The 15,697-nt window shown below is 42.1% G+C and overlaps 1 protein-coding gene across 6 annotated transcripts in view; it reads left to right on the top strand.

The window, feature by feature from the left end:
* Nucleotides 1-12,386: 12,386 nt before the first annotated feature.
* Nucleotides 12,387-15,697, top strand: part of FANCI (FA complementation group I) — a 77,020-nt gene continuing 73,709 nt past the window's right edge. The window contains exons 1-2 of one of the 6 annotated variants that reach the window (XM_032620174.1): nucleotides 12,387-12,466; nucleotides 15,262-15,364. In XM_032620174.1, coding sequence (XP_032476065.1) covers nucleotides 15,281-15,364 — 84 coding nt within the window. In that variant the 5' untranslated portion in view covers nucleotides 12,387-12,466; nucleotides 15,262-15,280. Of the gene's footprint in view, nucleotides 12,467-15,261; nucleotides 15,365-15,697 lie in introns of those variants that run through there. The other 5 variants (XM_032620184.1, XM_032620193.1, XM_032620201.1 and 2 more) reach the window with 5 other exon arrangements.

Here is a 15,697-nt window from a genome sequence, read left to right as displayed (position 1 = left end):
TGTCTCCCTCCCACCCTCCCTATCCCATCCCTCTAGGGGGACAAAAAGCACAGAGCTGACCTCCCTGTGCTAGGGGAAGACACAGCGGCTGCTTCCCACTAGCTATCTATTTTACATTTGGTAGTGTATATATGTCCATGCCACTCTCTCACTTCGTCCCAGCTTAACCTTCCACCTCCCCATGTCCTCAAGTCTGTTCTCTATGTCTGCATCTTTATTCCTGTCCTGCCCCTAGGTTCTTCAGAACCTTTTATTTTTTAGATTCCATATACATGTGTTAGCATACGGTATTTGTTTTTCTCTTTCTGACTTACTTCACTCTGTATGACAGTCTCTAGGTCCATCCACCTCACTACAAATAACTCAATTTCGTTTCTTTTTATGGCTGAGTAATATTTCATTGTATATATGTGCCACATCTTCTTCATCCATTCCTCTGTCAATGGACACTTAGGTTGCTTCCATGTCCTGGCTATTGTAAATAGAGCTGCAATGAACATTGTGGTACATGACTCTTTTTGAATTATGGTTTTCTCAGGGTATATGCCCAGTAGTGGGATTGCTGGGTCATATGCTAGTTCTATTTGTAGTTTTTTGAGGAACTTCCATACTGTTCTCCATAGTGGCTGTATCAATTTACATTCCCCCCAACAGTGCAAGAGGGTTCCATTTTCTCCACACCCTCTCCAGCATTTATTGTTTGTAGATTTTTTGATGATGGCCATCCTGACCAGTGTGAGGTGATACCTCATTGTAGTTTTGATTTGCATTTCTCTAATGATTAGTGATGTTGAGCATCCTTTCATGTGTTTGTTGGCTATCTGTATATCTTCTTTGGAGAAATGTCTATTTAGGTCTTCTGCCCATTTTTGGATTGGGTTGTTTGTTTTTTTGATATTGAGTTGCAGGAGCTGCTTGTATATTTTGGAGATTAATCCTTTGTCAGTTGCTTCATTTGCAAATATTTTCTCCCATTCTGAGGGTTGCCTTTTTGTCTTGTTTATGGTTTCCTGTGCTGTGCAGAAGCTTTTAAGTTTCATTAGGTCCCATTTGTTTATTTTTGTTTTTATTTCCATTTCTCTAGGAGGTGGGTCTAAAAGGATCTTGCTGTGATTTATGTCATGGAGTGTTCTGCCTATATTTTCCTCTAAGAGTTTTATAGTGTATGGCCTTACATTTAGGTCTTTAATCCATTTTGAGTTTATTTTTGTGTATGGTGTTAGGAAGTGTTCTAATTTCATTCTTTCACATGTAGCTGTCCAGTTTTCCCAGCACCACTTATTGAAGAGGCTGTCTTTTCTCCATTGTATATTCTTGCCTCCTTTATCAAAGATAAGGTGACCATATATGTGTGGGTTTATCTCTGGGCTTTCTATCCTGTTTCATTGATCTATATTTCTGTTTTTGTGCTAGTACCATACTGTCTTGATTACTGTAGCTTTGTAGTATAGTCTGAAGTCAGGGAGCCTGATTCCTCCAGCTCTGTTTTTCTTTCTCAAGATTACTTTCGCTTTTCAGGGTCTTTTGTGTTTCCATACAAATTGTGAAATTTTTTGTTCTACTTCTGTGAAAAAATGCCATTGGTAATTTGATAGGGATTGCATTGAATCTGTAGATTACTTTGGGTAGTATAGTCATTTTCATACGTTGATTTTTCCAATCCAAGAACATGGTATATCTCTCCATCTATTTGTATCATCTTTAATTTCTTTCATCAGTGTCTTATAGCTTTCTGCATACAGGTATTTTGTCTCCTTAGGTAGGTTTATTCCTAGGTGTTTTATTCTTTTTGTTGCAATGGTAAATGGGATTGTTTCCTTAATTTCTCTTTCAGATTTTTCATCTTTAGTCTATAGGAATGCAAGAGATTTGTGTGCATTATTTTGTATCCTGCTACTTTACCAAATTCATTGATTAGCTCTAGTAGTTTTCTGGTAGCAACTTTAGGATTCTCTGTGTATAGTATCATGTCATCCACAAACAGTGACAGTTTTACTTCTTATTTTCCAATTTGGATTCATTTTATTTCTTTTTCTTCTCTGATTGCTGTGGCTAAAACTTCCAAAACTATGTTGAATAATAGTGGTGAGAGTGGGCACCCTTGTCTTGTTCCTGACATTTGTGGAAATGGTTTCAGTTTTTCACCATTGAGAATGATGTTAGCTGTGGGTTTGTCATATATGGCCTTTATTATGTTGAGGTAAATTCCCTCTGTGCCTACTTTCTGGAGAGTTTTTGTCATAAATGGGTGTTGAATTTTGTCAAAAGCTTTTCTGCATCTATTGAGATGATCATACGGTTTTTCTCCTTCAATTTGTTAATATGGTGTATCACATTGATTGATTTGTGTTTATTGAAGAATCCTTGCATTCCTAGGATAAACCTCACTTGATCATGTTGTATGATCCTTTTAGTGTGCTGTTGGATTCTGTTTGCTAGTATTTTGTTGAGGATTTTTGCATCTATGTTCATCAGTGACATTGGCCTGTAGTTTTCTTTTTTTGTGGCATCTTTGGTTTTGGTATCAGGGTGATAGTAGCCTCGTAGAATGAGTTTGGGAGTGTTCCTCTCTCTGCTATGTTTTGGAAGAGTTTGAGAAGGATAGGTGTTAGGTCTTCTCTAAATGTTTGATAGAATTTGCCTGTGAAGCCATCTCATCCTGGGCTTTTGTTTGTTGGAAGATTTTAAATCACAGTTTCAATTTCAGTGCTTGTGATTGGTCTGTTTATATTTTCTATTTCTTCCTGGTTTAGTCTCAGAAGGTTGTGCTTTTCTAAGAATTTGTCCATTTCCTCCAAGCTGTCCATTTTATTGGCATATAGTTGCTTGTAGTAATCTCTCATGATCCTTTGTATTTCTGCAGTGCCAGTTGTTACTTCTCCCTTTTCATTTCTAATGCTCTTGATTTGAGTCTTCTCCCTTTTTTTCTTGATGAGTCTGGCTAACGGTTTATCAATTTTGTTTATCTTTTCAAAGCACCAGCTTTTAGTTTTATTGATTTTTGCTATCATTTCCTTCATTTATTTCTGATCTGATCTTTATGATTTCTTTCCTTCTGCTATCTTTGGGGTTTTTTTGTTCTTCTTTCTCTAATTGCTTTTGGTGTAAGGTTAGGTTTTTTATTTGAGATGTTTCTTGTTTCCTGAGGCAGGATTGTATTGCTGTAAACTTCCCTCTTAGAACTGCTTTTGCTGCGTCCCATAGGTTTCGGATCGTCATGTTTTCGTTGTCATTTGTTTCCAGGTATTTTTTTATTTCCTCTTTGATTTCTTCATTGATCTCTTGGTTATTTAGTAGTGTATTGTTTAGCCTCCATGTGTTTCTCTTTTTTACAGATTTTTTCCTGTAATTGATGTTAGTCTCATAGTGTTGTGGTCGGAAAAGATACTTGATACAATTTCATACTTCTTAAATTTACCAAGGCTTGATTTGTGACCCAAGATATGACCTATCCTGGAGAATGTTTCATGAGCATTTGAGAAGTGTAATCTGCTGTTTTTGGATGGAATGTCCCATAAATATCAATTAAGTCCATCTTGTTTAATGTATCATTTAAAGCTTGTGTTTCCTTATTTATTTTCATTTTGGATGATCTGTCCATTGGTGAAAATGGGGTGTTAAAGTCCCCTACTATTATTGTGTTACTGTCAATTTCCCCTTTTATGGCTCTTAGCCATTTGCCTTATGTATTGAGGTGCTCCTATGTTGGGTGCATATATATTTACAATTATTATATCTTCTTCTTGGATTGATCCCTTGATCATTATGTAGTGTCCTTCTTTGTCTCTTGTAATAGTCTTTTTTTTAAAGTCTATTTTGTCTGATATGAGAATTGTTACTCCAGCTATTTCTATTTGCATGGAATATCTTTTTCCATCCCCTCATTTTCAGTCTGTATGTCTCGCTAGGTCTGAAGTGGGTCTCTTGTAGACAGTATATGTATGGGTCTTGTTTTTGTATCCATTCAGCCAGTCTATGTCTTTTGGTTGGAGCATTTAATCCATTTACATTTAAGGTAGTTATCAATATGTATGTTCCTATGACCATTTTCTTAATTGTTTTGGGTTTGTTATTGTAAGCCTTTTCCTTCTATTGTGTCTCCTGCCTAGAGAAGTTCCTTTAGCATTTGTTGTAGAGCTGGGTTTGGTGGTGCTGAATTCTCTTAGCTTTTGCTTCTCTGCAAAGGTTTTAATTTCGCTGTCGAATCTGAATGAGATCCTCGCTGGGTAGAGTAATCTTGGTTGTAGGTTTTTCCCTTTCATCACTTTAAATATGCCCTCCACTCCCTTCTGGCTTGCAGAGTTTCTGCTGAAAGATCAGCTGTTAACCTTGTGGGGATTCCCTTGTATGCTATTTGTTGCTTTTCCCTTGCTGCTTTTAATATTTTTTCTTTGTATTTAATTTTTGATAGTTTGATTAATATGTGTCTTGGTGTGTTTCTCCTTGGATTTATCCTGTGTGGGACTCTCTGCACTTCCTGGACTTGATTGACTATTTCCTTACCCATATTAGGGAAGTTTTCAACTATAGTCTCTTCAAATATTTTCTCAGCCCCCCCTTTTTTTTTTCTCTTCTTCTTCTGGGACCCCTATAATTCGAATGTTGGTGCGTTTAATGTTGTCCCAGAGGTCTCTGAGACTGTCCTCAATTCTTTTCATTCTTTTTTCTTTTTCTGCTCTGTGGTAGTTATTTCCACTATTTTATCTTCCAAGTCACTTATCTGTTCTTCTGCCTCAGTCATTCTGCTATTGATTCCTTCTAGAGAATTTTTAATTTCATTTATTGTGTTGTTCATCATTGTTTGTTTGCTCTTTAGTTTTTCTAGGTCCTTGTTAAACGTTTCTTGTATTTTCTCCATTCTATTTCCAAGATTTTGGGTCATCTTTACTATCATTACTCTGAATTCTTTCTCAGGTAGACTGCCTATTTCCTCTTCATTTGTTTGGTCTGGTGGGTTTTTACCTTGCTCCTTCATCTGCTGTGTATTTGTCTTCTCATTTTGCTTAACTTACAGTGTTTGGGGTCTCCATTTTGCAGGCTGCACGTTCGTAGGTCTTGTTGTTTTTGGTGTCTGTCCCCAGTGAGTAAGGTTGGTTCAATGGGCTTTGTAGGCTTCCTGGTGGAGGGACCTGGTGCCTGTGTTCTGGTGGATGAGGCTTGATCTTGTCTTTCTGTTGGGCAGGACCATGGCCAGTGGTGTGTTTTGGCATGTCTGTGGACTTATTATGATTTTAGGCAGCCTCTCTGCTAATGGGTGGGGTTGTGTTCCTGTCTTGCTAGTTGTTTGGCATAGGGTGTCCAGCACTGTAGCTTGCTGGTCGTTGAGTGGAGCTGGGTCTTAGCATTGAGATGGAGATCACTGAAAGAGCTTTCGCCATTTGATATTATGTGGGGCTGGGAGGTCTCTGGTGGACCAATGTCCTGAACTCGGTTCTCCCACCTCAGAGGCTCAGGCCTGACACCCAGCCAGAGCACCAAGACCCTGTCAGCCACATGGCTCAGAAGAAAAGGGAGAAAAAGAAAGAAAGAAAGAAAGAAAAATAAATAAATAAATAAAATAAAGTTATTAAAATAGAAAAAAATTATTAAAAATAAAAAGTAATAAAAAAGAGGGAAAGAAAGAAGAGACCAACCAAACCAAAAACAAATCCACCAGTGATAACAAGCGCTAAAAACTATACGAAAAACAAAAAACAAACAAAAAAAATGGACAGTCAGAACCCTAGGACAAATGGCAAAAGCAAAGCTATACAGACAAAATCACACAAAGAAGCATACATATACACACTCACAAAAAGAGAAAAAGGAAAAATATATGTATATAAAATAAAAAAAGAGAGCAACCAAATCAATAAACAAATCTACCAATGATAATAACTCTAAATACTAAACTAAGATAAACATAAAACCAGAAATAAATTAAATGCAGAAAGAAAACCCCAAGTCTACAGTTGCTCCCAAAGTCCACCACCTCAATTTTGGGATGATTCGTTGTCTATTCAGGTATTCCACAGATGCAGGCACATCAAGTTGAGTGTAGAGATTTAATCTGCTGCTCCTGAGGCTCCATGGAGAAATTTCCCTTCCTCTTCTTTGTTCGCACAGCTCCTGGGGTTCAGCTTTGGATTTGGCCCCGCCTCTGCATGTAGGTCGCCTGAGGGGGTCTTTTAGGAAGTCTGAGGTCTTTTGCCAGCGTTCAGTAGGTATTCTGTGGGAGTTGTTCTACATGTTGATGTAGTTTTGATATATTTGTAGGGAGGAAGGTGATCTCCACATCTTACTCCTCTACCATCTTGAAGGCACCCCCCATGTATCTTTTTGAAGTATAGTTTTGTTCAGATGTATGCCCAGGAATGGGATTGCTGGATGATATGGTAACTCTATCTTTAGAGTTTTCTACAATGACTTTTAGGGTCCCCGTGAACACAGTCACGTGAAGCCTCCAGCACAACCAAAGCAATCCAGATATAGCCACAACAAAGAATATGGCTGGCCTCATACAGGGTTAGGATTTGCCAGATGGGTGGGATGGAAGGACAGACAAGGTGGCAAGTTGAATTCAAGATGAAGGAGGAGTGAGGGACAGCAAAAATTAGAGAATAGGTAAGTGGGAATAATTGAGCATTGAAACTGGACAAAGAGGAAGCTGCTGTCTGAGTAGTGATTCTGCTCAGGCTGTGTCCAGGAGAGTAAGTGGCTGAGGTGACATAGATGAGGAAGTCAGGGAGATGGGAAGAGAAGCACCAAGAGGCCTCATGTAGGATGGAGGATCCACCTCAGTTTTGCAGCCATCTAGGGTGACAGCAGAAGAGGGTCACGTGAAGTGGAAGATGAAGAAGAGGCATCTACCTGTCGTCATCAAAGGGGCAGAGATGGCTGCTCAAAGTTTGCTGATTATTTACAAGCCAGAGCAGATCACTAGGTTCACAACTGGCCTGATATTTTCAAAAAACTTTTTTATTTTGTCATAATTTCAGAATTACAGGCCACAAAAATAGTACAAAAACTTCCCATATGCCCTTCACCTAGAAGTTAACATTTTATCACATTTGCTTTACAATTCTCTGTCAATATATACATATCATATTTTTTTTCTAAACCATTTTAGAGTAAGTTGCAGACATGATGCCCCTCTTCTCCTAAATACTTCAGGATATATTTCCTAAAAACAAAACATTCTCTTAATTAACCACAGTATGAATATCCAAATGAGGAAATGAACATTGTTATAGTACAATTGGATAGTCCATAAACCTGAATGAAATATCACCAGTTTTAAGGGACCAGTTTTTTTTTGGGTTTTTTGGCTGCTTTGGGTCTTCGTTGCTGCGCATGGGCTTTCTCTAGTTGTGGTGAGCGGGGGCTACTCTTCATTGCAGAGTGCGTGCTTCACATTGAGGTGGCTTCTCATTGCAGAGCATGGGCTCTAGGCGCACAGGCTTCAGTAGTTGTGGTGCATGGGCTCAGTAGTTGTGGCATGCGGGCTCAGTAGTTGTGGTTTGCAGGCTCAGTAGTTGTGGCATAAGGGCTTAGTTGCTCTGTGGCATGTGGGATCTTTGCTGACAAGGGATCGAACCCATGTCCCCTGCATTGGCAGGTGGATTCTTAACCACAGCGCCACCAGCGAAGTCCCCAAGGGGCCAGTTTTTAAGGATTACTTTCCACCCTGCTTCCCCTTTCCCAAGTCCTCTTCCTGTCTTCCAGACAGGCCTCTGAGAAACAAGAGACAGAGCAGGGTAATGGAACTAAACTTTTTGTTTGTTTGTTTGTTGTTGTTTTTGTTGTTTTGAACTTTTAATCTTCAAATGACTGCCGATTCACAGGAAGTTTCAAAAGCAGTAATGTAGTTTTAAGTCAAAATTTTCATTTTGAAATTGAACATTTTATTGAAATAATTTAAAAACCTATTTTTCTAAGGATGTGTTCATAATTTTGCACCCATTTAACAAATATCTGAAGCACCCACTGTGTGCCACTTTTCCAGACCCTGGGATTACAAATGGTGAGCTGTTAAACCTCTACCTTAAACCCTACTAAGTCAGAATTTCTTCAGGATGGAGTCAGATGGTTCTTCTTAACAATCCTGTGACCTGCCCACGTAGTAGGACCTTTTTTTAAATCTTAATCATTTCTAAGTATACACTTCAGTAGCGTTAAGTACATTCACATCGTTGAGAAACAGATATCCAGAACTTTTTCATCTTACAAAACTGAAACTCTATACCTATTAAACAAGAGCTCCCCAATTCACCTTCTCCCCAGCCCCTGGCAACCACCGTTCTACTTTTTGTTTCTTGGAGTTTGAATCCTTTAGATACCTCATGTGAGTGGAATCATACAGTATTTGTCTTTTTGTGACTGGCTTATTTCACTTAACATAATGTCCTTCGGTATCATCTATGTTGTGGCATGTCAAGGAATTTCATTCCTTTTTAAGGCTGAATAGTATTCCACTGTATGGATACACCACATTCTGTTTATCCATTCGTCTGCCCATGGATGTTTGGGTTGTCTCCACCTTTTCACTATTATGAATAATGCTTCCTTGAATATGGGTGTACAGATATCTGATTAAGAACCTGATTTCAATTCTTTTGTATACACACTCTGAAGTGGGATTGCCGGAGGGAGCTGAAACTATTTTTTTAATTCAAAAAATACTTTATTGGTAAAAAATACTAAACATCTGAAACTTCAGTGACTTGTAATCTTTTTTTTTTTTTTTTTTTTTTTTTTCGGTACGCGGGCCTCTCACTGTTGTGGCCTCTCCCGTTGTGGAGCACAGGCTCCGGACGCGCAGGCTCAGCGGCCGTGGCTCACGGGCCCAGCCGCTCCGCGGCATGTGGGATCTTCCCGGACCGGGGCACGAACCCGGGTCCCCTGCATCGGCAGGCGGACTCTCAACCACTGTGCCACCAGGGAAGCCCGACTTGTAGTCTTTTTGCAATAGTAACATCAACACGGATCACCAGACCTACACTATTAAGTGCTCCTAAACACTAGGCTCCTTATACATGCTACCTTGATTATTCTCTCAAGCAATGCTGCCCTTAAACCCAGGCAACTGGAGTGCTTGAAATGGGTGGGTGCTTCAACAGCTCCCTTCCTAGATGATGAGTCCAAGAAACTTGGAGTGTGAACGCACTGAAGCCCACGTGCCCTCCTTTAGACCATGCTTGGGGTACCTTCCCAAACATCCCCAAGCTCAGTTCCTCGGCCTATATAGGCTCCTTCCTAAGTCCACCCTCCCCAGAGTGGACCTGCTAGTGTGTACAGCATAGTCAAGGGTAGCCAAGGGCAGCTTTAGAGGAGAGACATGGTGTGGATTTTCAGGCTGGGTGTCCACGTGCAGGCATATGAAGCCCCTCACGCTGCAGGATGGAGTGGGGAATGATAGGGGGCCTCTATTTGTACTTTTCTCTGGACTCCTGCAAATACCAGTAGCTATAATATTATTATCCAAACATGAGCTACTGACAAGGTCTGAAGAACATTTGATTCCAGTGTTGTAAACCTGTTTTTAACTGGCTGTGTTTTCTAGAATCAGTGTATCACTAGCTGACCAGTGCATGGAGTCTAGTTGGTTGAAGCAGATTGGTAAGATTTGCTGCTTAGTAAGGAAGCCTGCACCAGGGTGAAAAACATTGTTATGAATCTAAGTCTGTTCTCTTCCTTTGCATATGTAACACCCATTAGCACTAATGGAAAATACAGATGATACATTCATGCAACAAGGGGAGGCAAGACCCCCTGCCGCAATTGTCAATGCCAGTGGGTAGATGCTCACACAGGCAATGCAATAAGTGCACCTGGGATGCAAAAATGGAAGTTCAAAAAGGCAAATGAGCCCTTTTGAGCTACACAAATTCATGGCTGCCTGGCTCAGTCCCAGAAGCAGCCTGGAAGGGTGGTTTTGTGGGGAGAAGATGAGGTAAAGTCATCTGATTCCTTGGCAAGCTAAAGGATTCCTCTCAGGAATAATCTTCCAACCCCGCTGCTGTGTTTTAGCCAAATATCACAGCTTAATATTGGGCCAGAAACGTGGTAGAAGTAAAAAGTACTTAAGTAGTGTCATAGGCTTCCCTGGTGGCACAGTGGTTGGGAGTTTGCCTGCCAGTGCAGGGAACGTGGGTTCAAGCCCTGGTCTGGGAGGATCCCTCATGCCGTGGAGCAGCTGGGCCCCTGTGCCACAACTACTGAGACTGTGCTCTAGAGCCTGTGAGCCACAACTACTGAGCCTGCATGCCACAGCTGCTGAGGCCCGCCTGCCTAGAGTCCGTGCTCTGCAACGGGGTAGGCCACCGCAGTGAGAGGCCTGCACGCTGCAGCGGGGAGTGGCCTCCACTTGCTGCAGCTGGAGGGGCCTGTGTGCAGCAACGAAGACCCAACACAACCCAAAATAAATAAATTTATTTATTTAAAAAAAAAAAGAAGCGTCATAAACAAGTAGCAGACCTAGGCACCTGAGAGGCATCATTCTCTTCCAGCAGCTATGTTTCTTCCAGAACTGGCCAAATAGATCCATCCTACCCCTGGGAACTGGGAGACAGGCTCCAGACTGAATGCCCCCTGATCTTAGCATTCCTTTACATGCCATCCCATGGTCTCACATTTGGCAAGTCCAAATCTGAAGGCTTCATCATCAACTCAAACTTTCATCCTTCCCTGTGTATCAGTCAACTGGCAGTATCACCAGGGTGCACCCAGTCACTCAAACCTGAATATTCCTCAAACCCCTCCCATCTCTCCCCAAGGTTGGGCCACCACCACCTATGTCCAGGACAACTTAGAGCCTCCTAAGGGGTCTTGCCTTCAACTTTCCTCACCTCCATCATCTTTTTTTTTTTTTTTGGCTGCATTGGGTCTTCATTGCTGTGCATGGGCTTTCTCTAGTTGCAGCGAGCGGGGGCTACTCTTTGTTGTGGGGGCATCTCTTATTGTGGAGCATAGGCTCTAGGTGCGTGGGCTTCAGTAGTTGCAGCACACGGGCTCAGTAGTTGTGGCACGGGGCTCTAGGGCACACGGGCTTCAGTCGTTGTGGATTGCAGGCTCTAGAGCGCAGGCTCAGTAGCTGTGGTGCGTGAGTTGAGTTGCCCCACAGCATGTGGGATCTTCCTGGACCAGGGATCGAACCCGTGTCCCCTGCATTGGCAGGCAGATTCTTAACCACTGCACCACCAGGGAAATCCCCACCATCTCTTTTAAATAACCTCTGCAGCACTCACCTGCCAGAAATACTGTTCTACAAAGTGAATACAATCACGCCCTTCCACTTCAGCTGTTCCCCTCTTGCTCCTGATGTGAAAAAGATTAACAAGCCCCTGCTTTCCCACCCCCACCCGAAGCACCTGCACCTCCCGAACCAGTCAGACGCTGGATTGCTTGTTGCTGTCAGGCCCTTTGCACATGCTGCCCATTCAACGTAGTACAGGTTCTCGAACCTCTCCTCCATTTCTCTTTGCTCTATTATCAGTTGTTCATTTAACAAATATTTACTGAGCATTTACTGCTTTGCCAGGCTTTGTGCTAAATGCTGAGATTTTGTATGCAATAAGCCCCCTGGCCATATGAGGCTTACATTTTAGGGCTGTCGACTGAAAGAAAAGTGCGTAACCTAAAAGTTGTGAGTTATGTTTTATCCAGGTACCTTACTGAGGACTATAGCCCAGGAGACAGCCTCTGAGATAGCTTTGAGGACCTGCTCTGACGAGTTAAGGGAGGAGCCAGGATATATATAAGTTTTCGGGGGGGGTTTTTTTTGGGGGGGAGATCCATGTAATCAAAGATCAAGATTACTGATCACAAAAAAACAGATATTTCAAGTTAATGACTTAAGTGCTTTCCTATGTATGGGAAGATGCAAGAATCTGGGTTCATTGAAACTTTTCCTTAGATATGCATCTTAACAATCCAAGGATCCTTACATCCAAAGCACAAAATGTTTCCTGTTTTTCTCCATCCTGAGCTCCCCTCAGGCACACTGAGGCCAACGACTGCAGTTGCTACAGCCTTGATCCCTATAGAAATGGAATGGCAGGCAACCCTTTTTTCCTTTACAGGAGTTACACCTCCACTGGCACAAGGAGTAGAACACCTTCCTGCGCCTTCCAGGCACTTCCAATGCAAAGACCTCTACAGCTATCACTAGATTCATCCCCTTTCTCACTGACCCTTTCCCCAACAGTACACAAGAAGGCCTTAACTGGTCAAGGCACCGTGGTGGCCACACCCAGGCCACACTGCCCTGGCTCACTCTGCGGTCCCGAATTGGAGTTCTAAGGCTGCCCCCCCCACAGTGAGTGGGATCGTCCCAGGAGTTTCCCCCTCCCTTCTGCCTTAATGGTACGCCCCATGCGCGTGCTCCCGGGCGGCGGAAGTGAGCCGCGGGAGGCGGGAGCTGCTGCTCCCGGTAACGGAAGTTCGGCGGCGTTGGGTTGAGCGGACTTTTTGGAAGCTTTTGGAGGAGGTGAGGCTGAGGAGACCGTCCGGAGGGCCTTCGCGCGTTGCAGGGGCGGTGGGACTCAGACCCGGGGAGGTAGCGGGTGTGGGAGGACAGGAGGACCCCACTTCCATTGTGACGTTCTGGCGTTTTCCTTGGTTTGGAAGGGTCGATGTGCCCTGCTGTCTCCCTCCGCGTTGGTTGGCCCTCCCTGCTCCCCGGGCGTGCTACACTCTCGGCCCTCTTGTTAAATTCTTCCTCTCCATCAGCGCTTAGCTCCTACGTCTGAGAAATTTCTCTAAACCTGTTTCGCCTTTTTAGCTCGGTCACAGCGCACATCACCAGCTGCCTCATTTTATAGTTTCCCTATTGGTGTTTACTTCTTGCTCTCTGAGGAGCCCCGGCGCAAGACCCGCGGCGTTTCACTTCTGTGGTGCGTCACTAACCTCAGGGCCTCTTGACAGAGAATCTGCAGCCACCTACCTGTTACTCTTCTCTGGTTTTAGGAAGAATTTAGCAAGTGTACCTGCTGAAATAGAAAGAGTTCAGCATCTTCCCCTTAGGGCTGGACGTCTCTTTTAGTCGGTATACCTTGTTTGCATCCTCTACTGCCACCCAGCCCCTAACAGAGGGTAGCAGGTAAAAGCATGGGATTTGGGGTCCGGAGCTGGACAGACTCGGATTTCAGTTCTGCTTCTACCCTTACTAGCCTTCTAACTTTGGGGATTTGGGGAAATTCCTTAATCTCTCTGAATCCCAAAAGATCTTTATCTAAATTGGGAGTAATAACACAGACCTCATAAGGTTGGTGTGAGGATCAAATTAATGAGTGTAAAGAGCTGGGCCCAGGGTCTTGCCCATTGTAGGGATTCAGTCATTCATTTGTTCAGCAGATATTTACTGGGCACCTTTTATGAGCTAGATACTGTGCTAAGTACTGGAGGTTCAGTGTTAAACAAAACCAGACAGGTTTCCCTGCACTCCTGGAGTTTGAAGTGGAGTGGGAGGTGTAGTTAAGCTAATAATTACAAATGTAATGTTAAAAGTGTGGTGATGGTGAGAGAGATTACAGTTGCCTTGAAAGAATGTAATAGGGGAGTGTTTAATCTAGACTGAGCTTCTAAGGAAGTGTGGATTGAGCTGAGATCTGAAGAATTTATAGGAATTAGCAATAAAAGATTGGCAAGCAGCAGATGAAAGGAGGGGTATTTGTATAAGTTCCAGACAGAAAATCATGTGTAAGGGTCTGTGGCGAGAGGAACCTGGGGGTTTGAAGGACTGAAAACAATTCACTGTGCCTGGAGAATAGAGTGAGGAAGGGGAGTTAGCGTGGACCAGACCTTTTTATCCTGAATTCAGGATTTTGGACTGATACGAAAGTAATGGAAAGCCACTGAAGAGTTTTAAGTTGAGGATGGAGATTGAGGGAGGATAAGTCACATAATCTGGTTTGTGTTTCGAAAACATTATTTTAGCTGCTGTGTGGGGGACAAGTTAGGAAACTATGCAGTAGTTCAGGTGAGAGATGATGGTGGCTTTGGAGTAATGTGGAGGTAGTGGATCTCAGAGAGAAGTAGACTTGAGAGATGTTTTAGGGGGGTAACATCATCAGGACTTGGTAGTGGATGTGGAGGATGAAGGTGAAGTGGTTAAGAATGTTGTCCAGGTTTTTGGTTTCAGCAGCTGAGTGGATAATGGTACAATTTATGGAGACTGGAAACACGAAGAAATGCAGGAGGAGGAGCAGGTCTTCTTTCCATCAGTGTGCATTTCCCCCTTCCCATAATACTCCCATAGCTACACACTAACTCCTGTCTGTCTAATGTGCTTCCATTTCACCCTTTCCTTTCTACTCCCCAGAGTCACCACCCTAAGACAGGCCTTTGTCACTACCACTAAAATAGCTCCCAGTAGCCTCTTAGCCTGTTCTTCCTCCTTACTCCCTCCCTGCTTTAATCTGCACATTGATGCCAGATTCAGTTTCCTCAAACACTGTTTCAATCTTGTCAGATTATCTTTTACTACAGAAATTTTTGTTGCCATCTATTATTTACAGAATAAAATCTGAATTCCTTAACCTGGCTTTTAAGAGCTTGCACAGTTTAGTCCCACCCTTTCTTTCTAGCTTTCCTACTCACTACTCCCCTACTTGAACCCTCTACTACTCATTTTCCCCAAATAAATTTTTCAGATTCTCTTATGAATGCCTTTGTTCATGATACTCTCCTTCCCAATAATGTATACCATGTGGTTATCTTGACTGTCTAAATTTAATCTTTAAGTTCCAGTTTAAGCTTTCCTCTGCTGGGAAGGCTTCTTGATGTTTGAGCACACATTTATTTCTTAGCCTTGTTAACTTCTCATTTGTTTTTACACCATTTAATTGGTATAAATGCATTTACAGTGCTGTTGATTTATTCATTTATCTAGTGTTACTTTATTATATGTTATAATATTCTTGTGTATGTGTCAATAATAATTTATTATATATTTGCTAGACTGTTAAATGATAGCTTTATTCTGGGCAGCATACTGGGTAGATGCTTAAAAAAAATGATAAAAATGTGACTTGGAATTAGGAAACCACTTGATTAGACTACAACTTTCTAATAAGGAAATTCCAGGGAATTCTCAAGATTATTTTGGTTTGGATAAGAATCACCTACTCATACTAGTTGGTAATCCTTAGCCTGTTGAGTACCCACTGTGTACGTAGTCTATAATATGTATGAAATACTCAGTTAACAGGTAGAGAAGGGGAAAAAAATCAAACTTGTTTCCTTCTGGAAGTTTCATCCAGCTCTGACATTTTCCCTTTCCAGTTTCTTGATATGTGCAACAATGGACCAGAAAATTTTATCTCTAGCAGCAGAAAAAACAGCAGACAGACTGCAAAAATTTCTTCAAACCCTGAAAGAAGATGATGTGAGTATTAGGAGGATGTTCTGCCAAAAGCAAATGTCAAGCATGATAACAAATTCAAGGGACATGTTAGAAAAATTAATTCTGCCACTTCATCTGTCCCCCACTCTCCTTAGGAGACAAGGATTTATTTGATAACAACTCATAGATACAAAGAAATGGGAGAGAGGAAGAGATATGCACAACTTAAGGGCATTTATGTACATTTATACAACCGTATTTATTTGTTTGTTTATTGATTGATTGCTGCAACATGCAGCATGCGGGATCTTAGTTCCCTGACCAGGGATCAAACCGATATCCCCTGAAGTGGGAGCGTGAAGTCTTAACTGCTGG

This window comes from Phocoena sinus, chromosome 2 (genome assembly GCF_008692025.1).
Source record: "Phocoena sinus isolate mPhoSin1 chromosome 2, mPhoSin1.pri, whole genome shotgun sequence".
Lineage (NCBI taxonomy): Eukaryota > Metazoa > Chordata > Mammalia > Artiodactyla > Phocoenidae > Phocoena > Phocoena sinus.
The sequence above is the reverse complement of the archived record's forward strand: the minus strand, read 5'-3'. Positions and strand labels throughout refer to the sequence as shown.